The sequence below is a fragment of the Triturus cristatus genome, chromosome 3_2 (genome assembly GCF_964204655.1).
Source record: "Triturus cristatus chromosome 3_2, aTriCri1.1, whole genome shotgun sequence".
NCBI classification, from domain to species: domain Eukaryota; kingdom Metazoa; phylum Chordata; class Amphibia; order Caudata; family Salamandridae; genus Triturus; species Triturus cristatus.
The window spans coordinates 138188828-138201525 of record NC_140584.1 but is presented as its reverse complement, the minus strand read 5'-3'; the positions used below and the strand labels follow the sequence as shown (position 1 = coordinate 138201525).

Sequence of the window (12698 nt, the reverse complement as noted above, 5' to 3'; positions counted from 1 at the left end):
AAACATCAACTACTTGTTGGAACTGGCACTTTCTGTTTAGTCGAGGCAGTACCCCAGCCAGGTATTACCTACCAGTCCCGAAAGGGTGGGTGAATACACACACTGTATAGCCTGCACTCACCCTTGGGTAGCTCGGCACTCAGCAGTCAGGCCAACCTCAGAGGCAATGTGTAAAGCATTAACAGCACTTACACCTTGAGCGTCAGAAAAGAGACTTCACACATGATGTATGTAAATAACCTTTGCTTTCAACACACGCGATAATCAACACAACATGACCATCATGTATTCATGGGCATAAATCACATTTGGAACTATTACTAGCAGTACTAGATCCAGCCATGTTCAAATAACATCGGCAATATGCACACTTGGAGAATGCTGCAAACATGGAAAGAGAAAAAAACGAGGATAAATTAAGGTATTTCACCTCGTTACGCCTCATTGCAGGTGACGGACAGATTTGACTCTTCCCTAGGTTCACATTGTTCTTACAAATCTGGGGAAGCGTCAAAATCCATGGGTGTTGCCTGTGAAAACCCATCGCAACACACATGGAACACCTCCTGAGATGAGCAAGGTGACACAGTGATTTGCGCTGTGTCGCCGTACTCATGATTTATGAGGATGCTCGAAGCCACGCAGGGTGGCTTTGTGTGACTTCATTAATCTTTATGAGAGCCATACATCATGCATGTACCCCTTTATGTGGTACAAAAGTGACTCAGGGCTCTCAGTTTCTTTCTGGTGCACCTCTACTTTGACACATCATATTGCTTCATAACTCCACGGGGACAAGCCACATGCCTGTAACCTATTTGCTGCTGCTTTGCTTCTTAGGACAAATGCACTCACCCGGAAGATGTGAAGCTCTGCACTGTCATTGTCAAGTCCAATGGGAGCTTCCCAGCAAGCAAAAAGAAAGTGGTAAGTATTACATTAAAGTGTCTTTCCCTCCTGAAACTTACTTGTGTTTGTCATTGACTGCTGACGCGAAAACGAAGACATCACGTCAATACCAGGAAATTGTGTCTTGCTTAGCGAACAGCAATACAAGCATTTATTTGTGCTGGAGTGGGAACATCAACCATTTTTTCTCCAAGAAACCAGGTTATCTCTGCCAGGTTTTTGTCTTGAAAGGTGTTGGTCGAGGTCTGTAGTGTACATTTTGTGCTAAGTTTCCCTAGTCTGCACACATTAGTGTTGCATATTTTTGGTGGCACTGTTGAGATGATACAGAAAGCGAAAAATGCACCTGCAAATGATCATTGAACTAGTGTAAGGGCAGCTCTGGATCAAAAATGTGTTGACACATTTTTAAGTGATAAATAATCCAAATATTGGACCCAGATGAAAGCAATCATGTCGAGACAACCATGTGAAGCAAAAAGAGCCCTATTTGTTGGAGCACTGATGCCATCTCTTCCATAATCAACACCCACAATTAGGCAATTTTCAACAATCACAAATATCACCAATTTGTGGGTGTTGCTGTACTGTGGACCCCATGCACAGAGTTGCTATGAAGTTATGAGAATCCTAGCAGCCACAAGTACAGTTGTATGTCACAATATCAGGAGGCAGATACAAACGTGCAACAATATTAGGTACAGGATATAGACTACCACTATGTATAGGTATGTGTGTGCATGTGTGCTTGTGTGTGTGTGTGTGTGCGTGTGCGTGTGTGTGTTTGTGTAGAGTTACCATACTTATCTCCACATATGTTCCTTGATGATATATAGATAGATCTTCAATATATGTAGATATGGAGCTAAAAAGTGATAAATATATACATACCCATGTACACTTAACTTGATAATATAGTGATTGTCGATATACAGTGCTCAATGTTGTTGCGGATTGATATTCCGCAATTGATAAAGTGGTTAAACACCCACATCTACATTGTTATGTAATGATGCAGGAGCTGGGTCAAAAATATAAATCTAGAAGTGCTAAAATTTTTGCATAGAGATTGCAACTAAACTTATAAACTCAAACAGAAATCAAAAGTTATAAGCCACAATCCTGTCACGAGGAGCAGTGTAAAGTGCATGAGCACCAAACCTAAAGTACTTACTTGATGATTTTTATGTGCATGGATTTTATGGAGCACAGAACACGCATAAAGGAATGTTCCCACTATAGAATAGAACTTAAAGGGGCTTTTTCATGAAAGTCCTGTGTCACTTTTGTACCACGTAAGGTGGTAAATGCGTGATGCAGGGCTCTCGTAAAGATTCATGAAGCCCGCAAAGCCCCTCTGTGTGGCATTGAGTGGCCTCATAAATCATGAGTAAGGTGATGCAGCACAAATTGCTACTTCGCCTTACTGTGCACCTGGGAAGTATTTCATGGGTATTCTGGTGGATTTTCCCATTCAGCACCCATGGAATTTGACACTGCCCCAGATTTACAAAGTGATGTAAACCTGGGGAAGAGTCAAATCCGTACGTCTCTGGAGGTGAAGCGTAACGAGTAGAAATATATTTATTTCTCCTCATTTTTTTCTTCTTGCCATGTGTGCTTCATTCTGCTGGAAAGAGTAACACGCCTTGTACAATTGTTTTTGTGCGGGAAGGTGCCCCTCCTGCACCAAAAAAAGTTCTGCCTGCAACAGAGACACCCTTGCACGATGGTGCAAGGGTGCCTATGTTGCAGTGCATTCCTGGCCTTTCACTTTGGCATAGGGCAGCGCAGCAAGGGGCCTTGCTGCTCTGCCCTAGACCAAAATACCATAAAAAAGGCCCATAACTAATAAATATCTTGAGGAGACTGTTTTGGATACAACCAGGTCTTTAATTTCTAAACTTGGATCATCTATTAGTGATAGGGGTTTATTCGAAAGTCCAGTTGCCCCAGTACTAAAGACTCTTCCTCCCACGAGTTTTCTAAAATAATTCCTCCAAGTTGAATTTTCTAAGTTGAGTAATATATAAAACTCACTATGCCACAGGAATGCAGTGGCTGAACAGGATGATATTCATTTTAACTATCTGCCGCAAAAAGTGATTATGAATAAGATAGTATGCCAACCAATATGTAAAGCATACTACGGGGCACATATATCAAGAACTTGCCCCGCGGCAATAAGCGACCCTGCTGCGCTGCATGAAAGGGCAGGAATGTGCTGTATTTAACATTACATGGCGCATTCTTGTATTTTCTATGCGCTTGCGCACATTTTGTGGTCTAGTAGCAAAGCAGGCACACTTAAACCATGGTGCAAGGGTGCCTGTGGTGTAATCAGGATTGTTTTTGTGCAGGAGGGACACCTTCCTGCACAAAAACAATCCTTGGAGGTATTTTCCTCTTTCTATATGTGTTTCAGAATGCAGCACACATAAAAAAAGCAAAAGATAAAGATATTTCTCCTCGTTACACATCACCTGGGAAGGCATAGCATTTTGTTACATTCCCAGGTGTACCGCTAATGGCAAATATGGGAATGTGCCAAAATCCATGGGTGGATGTGTGGGAGCACCCACACTCCACACATGGAACACCTTCCTGGGGCAGAGTAATGCAACACAGCGATTTTAGCTGTGTTGCGTTAGTCTAGATTTATCAGGCCACGCAAGGTGTCCTTGGGTGGCTTGATAAATCTTACGTAGTAGATGCATCATCCTTGCACCCCATTGTGTGGTTCAAGGGCGACGCAAACTGCATGATAAATATGCCCCTACATTTATAAGCTTTTGGGTTAGTAGCCAGTGCAATGATGCTAGTTCTGAAATTATATGGGCTCCCATCTAATACTTTATTTGAATACAAGCAGTAGTATTCGGGTTGAACTGGAGGCTTTAGATCAAGGTCTTTGGAAGGCCAAAATAGTTTTCATCTAGATAGGGTTAAAAAATCCAGAAAGCACTGAGTATTGATACTCTTAAGGAAAAAGTAGACCTGTCTCATTAGAATAATAAATTCACAAAATCAAGAGCGAGAAGATGTCTTGTCTGTGACACCTGGGTATCAGAATATTTCACGATGCACACTGCAACTAGTTGACATCCTGAGCAAAAAAGGTGAAACAAAACAGAGGTATAGGTTAGTCAGCTGCAATGAGTATAGCTTTGAGATACTGTTCAGTTTGTTTCATCAGAATAAAGTGAAGAACAAGATATATTTATTTTTCTACCACAGTGTTAGTATTTGATTAGTGTGAGCCTTTGTATATTAGTCAGGCATTAATAACGTCATATTAAAAAGTTATAGGAGAAGGGCCAAACAGCACCTGCTAGGCCTCTGTGGCACACATGCCAGGGTCCTCTTCAAGGCTGTTTACATATGAAAGCATGCATTGAACCAAATCAATAGTTAAATGGAAGCTAAATGCAGGGGAGGACATAACAGAAAACTGCAAACAATATAAAGAAAAAAACTAGGAAAACAACAAAATTAATTATTGTCATTTTTCGTAGCAATAAAATATATACATTTTCCGAAAATGTATGTGTTTACAGCACACAGATGTCAAAGTAAGGTGATTTATTAGTTATCAATATTAGTCAAAATTGAGGAAATCACTGAATTTGTCGGGCAGGGAATCATCAGGTGAATAGTCAGAAGGAAGAGAACTAGAAGAGGTAAGATCTCAATGATAACAAGAAGTTTCCTTAAGTGGTGTGCCTAATCAGTCAAAATAATCAGTCTAGAAACTGCTCCGATGAAAACAGTCAAGTTCAAACTCCCAGGCCAGGTCCTACCTGAAGTGAAACACAAGCAGCCCAGTGGCACAGTGTGCATGGGAGAATGTGTCTGAGCGTACCCATCGCACTTAGGGCGGCACACTGGAGTATACAAAAAGAGATGCAAAATAACAAAGGACTGGGGTGTGGCCCTGAGTGATTACCAATGGATTAGATTAATTAAAAACCCTTCCCTCCATAACTTTTTTGTGTACTTTAGTGTGTGGGCTTAGTGGGACAGGTATGCCCAGATGTGGGCCACGTGCTTGCTGTGTCACTGGAACCAAAGTATACCTGGCTCATAAACCCTAACTAGGACTAAACTGGCGCTGAGTTGCTTGGGCTCTAATTTCGGGAGGACGTGGCCGGTCAGTTCAGGCTGGACTGTTCCATTGGAGCAGGGTCAAGATTAATTGGCTGGTTAAAAACTAAGGTTGCATGGTGTGCAAAATAACAACAGACTAGAATGCTGCCCGGAGTGATTACCAGTGGCGAAGATTAATTCCATCCATCCAATTTTTAATACTTTTAGAAAGTTGCCATTTTTCTAACTAAAGTTTCTGGGGCCTTTCTGTGAGTGGCCAAATGCCTTGGCTGGTGATGACTCTCCCACTGCTAAATGTGCATTGGATCCACATAGTGAACAAAAGGGTTGAGGTGCAGAGGGCAGTGGGTCTTCCTGATGGAAGGCTGATGAGGGGTTGTGACCTGCCATGATTAGATGTTAAATGAACCTGTCTCCAGCACACACAAAGGATCTTGATACCAGGCCTGCCCTTACCTTTGTTTTGCTAGCCAGGCTGGATCCGAACCCAGGGGAAAGGGAGAAACTGAGCAAAACTGGTTTTAGGGTTAGACAAATGGATGCCCCACTGTCACACACTGGCACTGGGCATAAAAGTGACATTTGAAAGAAAATGAATTAGAGCAAGACCATGGACCTGAATGGCAACTGTGGCAAAACCATGTATAGCTTGAAGGACAAGTCTATTGATGCTCTGATGGATTAAGGACTCTATCTACAGAGATGCTGAGCTCCTTTCACTCAGTGAGGGACAGTTGGTAGAATACTTGTACGCCTGTGCCCCAGTAGGAGAAGAGGGGCATCAGGAGCCAGGCACAGGAGAAAGCTGGAACAGGGAGCCAGTAAAACCAGCCCTCTGTAAAGGGTTCCCTGTGCAAAACCAGGAGACCTGCTGAAACTGCTCCAGTTGGCTAGGACTAACAACGAGGAGTAAAATGAAATTGGGTTGAGTTATGCAGCTTTAAGGGATTTAGGCTTTTGATTCCTTAGAATGAGTATACCTGTTTCCCTTGCTGGCACGCTTTGGCCTCAGTCCACAGTTCACTAAGCAGATTCAGCTACTTTATACTCTGGCAACGTCCAGGGTCAAGCTGAACGGCTTCCTCTCTGAACATTTCAGCATTGCCTGAGGTATGAGGCAATGCTGCCTACTATCGCAGCTCCTTTTTGAGATAGCAATGTAGCCATTAGCGGCACGGCTCAGACAATACCACGCAAACAGAGGCGCCGACTTTGCCACCAGGGGCTTGGTCGTCTCTATGTACTCTGATGATATCCCACTGTATGTGCATAACCCACACGAGAGCCTGCCTCATCACATGTGAGGTACTGCAATTTGGAGGCTACTCTGGTATACAAGTTAATTGGGCTACGTCTATTTTATTCCCCCTCACAGACATGTCACTGCCTTTCCTATGGAAACCCCCTTATGTGGACCTCTGACCCGATTTGATACCTTGGCATATGGTTGAGTGATTGACCGGCTGCAGAACAGATTCCATGCCTGGTCCAAACTACTGTTGTCTCTAACAGGCCATATTTCAATAGCCAAGATAATAGTCCATGCTACATTTTTATATTTATTCCTTAATGTTCCATTACTGCTCACTGCACACTTTTTTCAACATATCAAATCAAATCTGATTACACTCATTTGGGCACATCCACAGCCCTTCCTATCTTGGGACCTCCTCACTCTACTGCTTGCACAGGGAGGACTGGGAATACCTGACATGAAGCTCCATGCCCTGTGTGCCCAGGCACAGTATTTACATTGCTGGCTTCACCCAACACCATTTCATCCCCACACGGCCATTGAACTGGTTTATGCCCCCCCAGCCATTGACAACAGCTGTATATCCACCATATAAAGCACTGATGGCTGTAATAGACACAGTTAGGTGTGTTCGCTGAGCTTGGGGAGAATTGTGTGTTCAGCAGGGCTGGAGTGCCATATATGCCCCAACTGCCTCCATCACCCATAATCCTCTGATTCCACCGCTGCTGGACAGAGGTGCCTGTTATGGGCATGCAAGCATCAGCTCCGGACTTTGTCAGATGTGTACCCCGGAGATCGCTTCATTGCCCCATTTGAGCCTCACCCTGCCCCAATAGATATTCTTCTATATTAACAACTCAAGACTACTTGTCGCAGTATCTATGCCCCTTTTCCAGCTCTCCATCCCACCTTCCCAGCATTGGAGCTAAATATACTTTGCCCTCCCTGCACAAGAGTATTACTCGCTTACACAATAAAATGCAAAACACTTCACCGATTACTACTCGTGAATGGGATTTGGAATGCAGACTAGCGTCCGATCACGATGTCCGCGTTGCGGATTCCCGCAAGCGGATTTTATCGATCTGGCATGGTTGTGTCCCAGAGACTGGCGTAATTTTGGGCGGAAGTCAGTAAGGCTATACACAATATCACAGGCCATCAGCTACCTTTTTCCCCCTTAGTTGGGCGCCTGGGTTACGAGTCGGACACAGCTGTCTCCTGTCGTCACCTCACTGCCGTGTTGCTTCTTAAAGCCAAGCACCGAGTGGCTGTACATTGGTGACGAAAACCTGGACCTACATACAAGACATGGCTGAAGGATGTTAAATATTGTCAGGACTAATTAACAAACTACTAGGAGTTAATGCCATTGCGCTCTTGCCCAAAATATATCTGGGAGCCCCCTCTCATTCCTTCATCAACAAGACTCCTCTGCATCACAAAATGACATATTAGCACCGGGGTCATCTACCACAAAGGACAATGTCAGGCCAAACAACTCTGCTTCCTAGGTGCAAATGGTACGTTGTACATACTCTGTCATACTGTTGTGGTGGTATCAAGTAATAGCTTGATTATGTTTAGCTATATTAGCATCTTGTTGACAACGTGATATATCCTTGTGCATCTATATATCATGTGGGTCACTTCTTTACTAGTGTAGTTTACTTTTCATTGTGAGCATTATACACCTGGAACTATGTGTAACAATCATGTGTAGGATAAAAGTGAGAGTGCTCCCATGTTGTTATATGTTCTTTATTTATTTGATAAATGCTAATAAAAAAACGTAAAAAAGTGAATAAACCTTTCTCAGATTGATGGTGTTTGGAATTACTATGCCTTAATAGAAAGTCCTCTCCCAATCTGCAGGTAGTAAGGAATAATCTTTTTCTTCACAAATGTAATAAACCCCAGAACTGCATTTTCGTCTACCTGTAATATTTGCACAGATCCCCCTGTCAGATCGAATGTGTGTTCACAACTACTGATCCCTACGTGTCTTGTCCTTTTATGTGTTTTCCTCTTGTAAAAGCATACCTTTCCTTTGTGTCAGAAGTCTAGTCTGAGTTTAGTGTAAACCATCTTCCTTCTAAGTTTGTTTTCTTCCCACTTCCATTCATTCTTTAAGCCGTCTTCCTTTCTGTCTGTAGCTTTTGTCATATTCATGTATCTTTCTTATAAAGCCATTATCTATGTCTTTTTTGCAGGTTGCATTAAGCAAGTTAGATTGTTTTTGCAAGCCTTTACACTAGCTACAGGCGTATATTGAAAGAAACAATACTAATCTGTGTCCTTCATTTTTGTATGCAGGTGTAAATTTATGCCTTCTATTAAAGACACTCTAGATAGTAATAAATCATACTTCAAATAAAAGTATTCAAAATGCCCTTGTCTATAAACTAGTGAAAGCAAAATACTACAGGAAACTGCCTATGACAAAGGTATGTGATAATATGTAACTTCTTCAGAAATAGAAGTAGGCAAGTGTGCACAGACATAGCAGTCGTTAGCATCCAAAGCATTAGTAACTAAATTCTTGAACTAGCCTTGAATATACATTAGTAGAATAATCGTCTTTCTGATAACTCACAAATGATTTAGTGAACAAGCCAATCTTATTATTATGTGCATGTGAGTGACATTCGTGCTTAGTGGCTCCGAATCAGGTGTTAGATGGAAACCCTATTGGTACTATTGTGATCATTGTAACTTCTATTACGAAAACCACACCCATAATACAGCGACATTTATTTCTAATGCAACACATCATTCTGAGTCAGTATTTGTATACCTTGCTGTAGAGGATTAGTAGCTGATCTTCTATAAGTTTCTTTTTAGTAGATTTGTTCCCTAATAGACAATCCTTAAATGTAATCCATTTTCTTCTAAAATGTGATCCCTATTCTTCTGCAACTTTCTTCTCGGACCTAGGTTAATCTTCTGTAAAACAAATAACTAAACAAAAACATCTAACAGGAACAATTCACAGTTCTTCTTCATTTAGCATTGAGTTCCCCAGCTCCTAATGTCTTTTTATTTGAGGGAGGTTCAAATAGTTCAGGATTCACGTTGCACAGATCTTCCAAAGTAACCTTCAGTGCTGTATTTACATAGTAACACCATTCAGGTGCTGAGTACCTTCTGCAAGGTGCTGGAGTCCTTTTAAATCTCGTTATAAATTCATGATTTGGATCAAGATCACCTTCACCTTCTGTTTCACTTTCCTCATGCACTGTTTCTCAAATCCGTGCTTCTGATGAGCTTCTCCTTGTCTCACTTTTCCGAGACTTCTTGGCCACTCTGCTTGAGGACAGACTCTATCAATCCCAGAGCTTGTTCCTTCACCGTTGTCTTGACTGTTTTCTTGCATTGTTTGATGATGCTTTTAGTGTGTGATTCATTCTCTGCCTGGTTGTCATTAGAGATTTCAATGACACTTTGCGTCACCTCAGGCACTTGTCTCTCAGTTTGCAAATCTTCATTCCTTTCTTCTCCTTGTGCTTCCCTCAGTATCTGGACAGGTACTGGTGCTGCAGGTCTAGGTGGTCTCTTGACTTGTGAATCGACCACTAAAGCTCTTCTTCCAGGATCATAGACCAAAGGCACTTCTTTTTGATTGCTCATTCTCTTGGCATGTGATGCATTAATCTAGTTCCAAATTCCAGCACAGTTAACAGTAGATTTTGTAGACCGTATGACTTGGAAGGGGCCATTCCATTTGGGTTCAAGACAAGTCTTCTAAATGTGCTACTTCATTACGACCCATTCACCAGGATTGAGGTTGGGGCACTGGTTTTGGTGAGGGTCTTGTATGGTAGCTGATACTTGAGAGCTAGAATTAACTACTAGGTCAGCCATTGTCTTGCGGTAGTCCAATATCATCTCATCTGTGATATTCACAAGGGCATTTGCAGGTACAGCAGGCAGTCTCATAGTCATTCTCATCAATATCTCGTGTGGAGATAATCCTGTCTTCCTGTCTGGAGAACTTTGACTGCTCATCAGCACCAAAGGTAAAGCATGTGGCCTTTTCAGGGAAATTGAAGCACAAACCTTCGCCAATCTAGACTTGATAGTTCCATTCAGCTCTTCAACTATAACAGGTACCTCTGGTCTGTTACTGCTGTGTAGCTTTTGTTCAATTTGTAGAGCAGCACATAACACATTCATCAATTCTTTGTTGAAGTGTGTTTCTCTATCTGAATCAAGAAGGACTTCCATCCCAAATCTTGATATAAGCTCACATAACAACAGTTTAACTACAGTCAGACTGTCATTTCTCGTCTTTGGCTTCCACCCATCTCAATTCAAACAATCACCTGGATGTATCTCAACCCGTTATGCACAGGCATCTCAATAAAATCCACTTGCATTCTTTTAAAGGGACCACTTGATCTCCCAATGTCTATACTTAGAACTTGTATTTTTCTCACTGCATTTAACTGTTCACATGTAACACACCTTTGGCAAATCTCATCAGCAATCACTGGGAACCTGAGATTGTACCACCTTTTTCAACATTTTCTTACCATGGCATCTCTTTCTATGTGTGTATAGTATTGATAGTGCTGTTTCATTTAAAACAACAATCTATCAGGCAGCACTGCGCTTCTGTCTGCTGACATTCATGTCATTTATGTTCGTTACACATCCTGATTTTATCCATCCATTCTGTTCTGGTTCAAACATATTGTCCTGTACCCTTTTCAGTTCCTCCCAAGTATCAGTGATTTCAATTACCATTGCAAAACAGCTGTCTTCTTCAGATTCGTATATGAACACTCCATTAAATTTACATGCTAACACTGCACAATGCCTGGCTTCTGAGTCACCGTAACGGTTGCCTATGGCAACATACCCGCTGCCGGTTGGATAACCTGGACATTTTACTACAGCTATTTTGCTAGGTAATTGAAGTGCCTCAAGCAAATGTATTACGTGATGCCCATTTTGTATAGGAGTACCTGTGGAGGTAAAGATACCTCTCTGCGACCATAATTGGCCAAAGTCATGCACCACACCAAACCCATACCAGCTGTCAGTAAATATGATGACTGTCATTTGAGCAGGTAAACTGCAAGCTCGGGGGAGTGCAATTAACTCTGCAACTTGTCCGGAAAAAACAGACTGAAACCAGGAAGATTCTATCACATCATTTATGGAGCACACTGCATTTGCTGCTCTAATTGTGCCTTCATTTCCTCTTAGGCATGAACCATCAACAAATAGGATATGATCAGGCTCATTTAGTGGTTTATCCCTAATATCAGGTCTGGGTTTATCGCATAGTTCTGTGACACTTAGGCAATCATGATTGACTTCTACAAATATTTTCATTTTGCTCAGTCACAGGCAGTAGTGTTGATGGATTTACCCCATTACATAGCTTTAAAGCAACATGTTCAGAGGCCTATAGGTTTTGCTCATAACGAGTAAGTCTATTATGGGTGAGATGTTGTGTCTTTGTTAAGTCAATAATACCTCCACAGAGTGCGGGACCATGACAGTTAAAGCGTGTCCCTTCACTATATTCTCACTCTTTTCCAGACTAACACTCACCACGGCCACTGCTTCTACCTCTAAGACTGCGGCAAGTACCCATCTTCCTCCTCTCTCAGGCACCTTTATTTGGAATTATCAGAAGCTAAGTCATCATTTTTTAACAAAAAGAATTGTGTCAAAGCATTCTGACTAGGCCTGGGCAGCGTTTGCGGAGTTCACCTATGCGGAAATCCACTAAGTGACCAAAGAACTCTGCCTCACTAAGCAGAGTTTCACAAGCGGCGGAGTGTGCTTGATCATGCCGTTCGTGTGATTTTCAGCGCCAGGTTTTGGCCATGCTGTAAAATCATCTTGAACTGCACAATGCGCAGCGCAAGAGTGCACTACTTCTTTTCTTGCCTCTTGAGTAGATTTTCACCTGCTCAGAAAAAGCTGACCGCCAGAGTTGAGAAATCTTGCAGGGAGGTGGATTTTCCTTGCTCGCGTTCCCCAACTTGAAGTTGGCAAGATCGAGTGAGGAAATAACTCCACTCCACGGAGTGGAGTTTTTCCGAAGTTCATGTGCTGCATGGAGCGAGAAGTGCAGAAAACTCTGCAAACTCTGCGAACTGAGCAGAGTTCACAGCCCAGACCTAATCCTGACTTTGATTTTAAAACTGTGGCATTGTATTCTGAAACTGATTTGCATTGAAGTTCAGCATTTGAATTAAATTTAATCTGGGACTTCCCATTGGTGCAGGAGCAGGGGGCATTGTTTTGGCTTGGCTTTGCATGGGAGTTTGCATCCACTGCATAGGAATTTTTGGAACGGATATACCTTGGGGATTCTGCATAGCTTCTCAAGAATTTTCAGGATTAGACATTCTCTTTACTAGTGCCCTACCCTATGACAGACGTGAGAAGCAGTAACTTTTTC

The 12698-nt window shown here is 42.2% G+C and overlaps 1 protein-coding gene across 1 annotated transcript in view; it reads left to right on the top strand.

Annotated features, from left to right (window-relative positions):
- Positions 1 to 12698, top strand: part of DRD2 (dopamine receptor D2) — a 1132644-nt gene that overhangs the window by 1055076 nt on the left and 64870 nt on the right. Inside the window, exon 8 of the mRNA XM_085647358.1 lies at positions 841 to 927. Within this exon, the coding sequence (XP_085503484.1) occupies positions 841 to 927 (87 nt within the window). The remainder of the gene's footprint in view (positions 1 to 840; positions 928 to 12698) is intronic.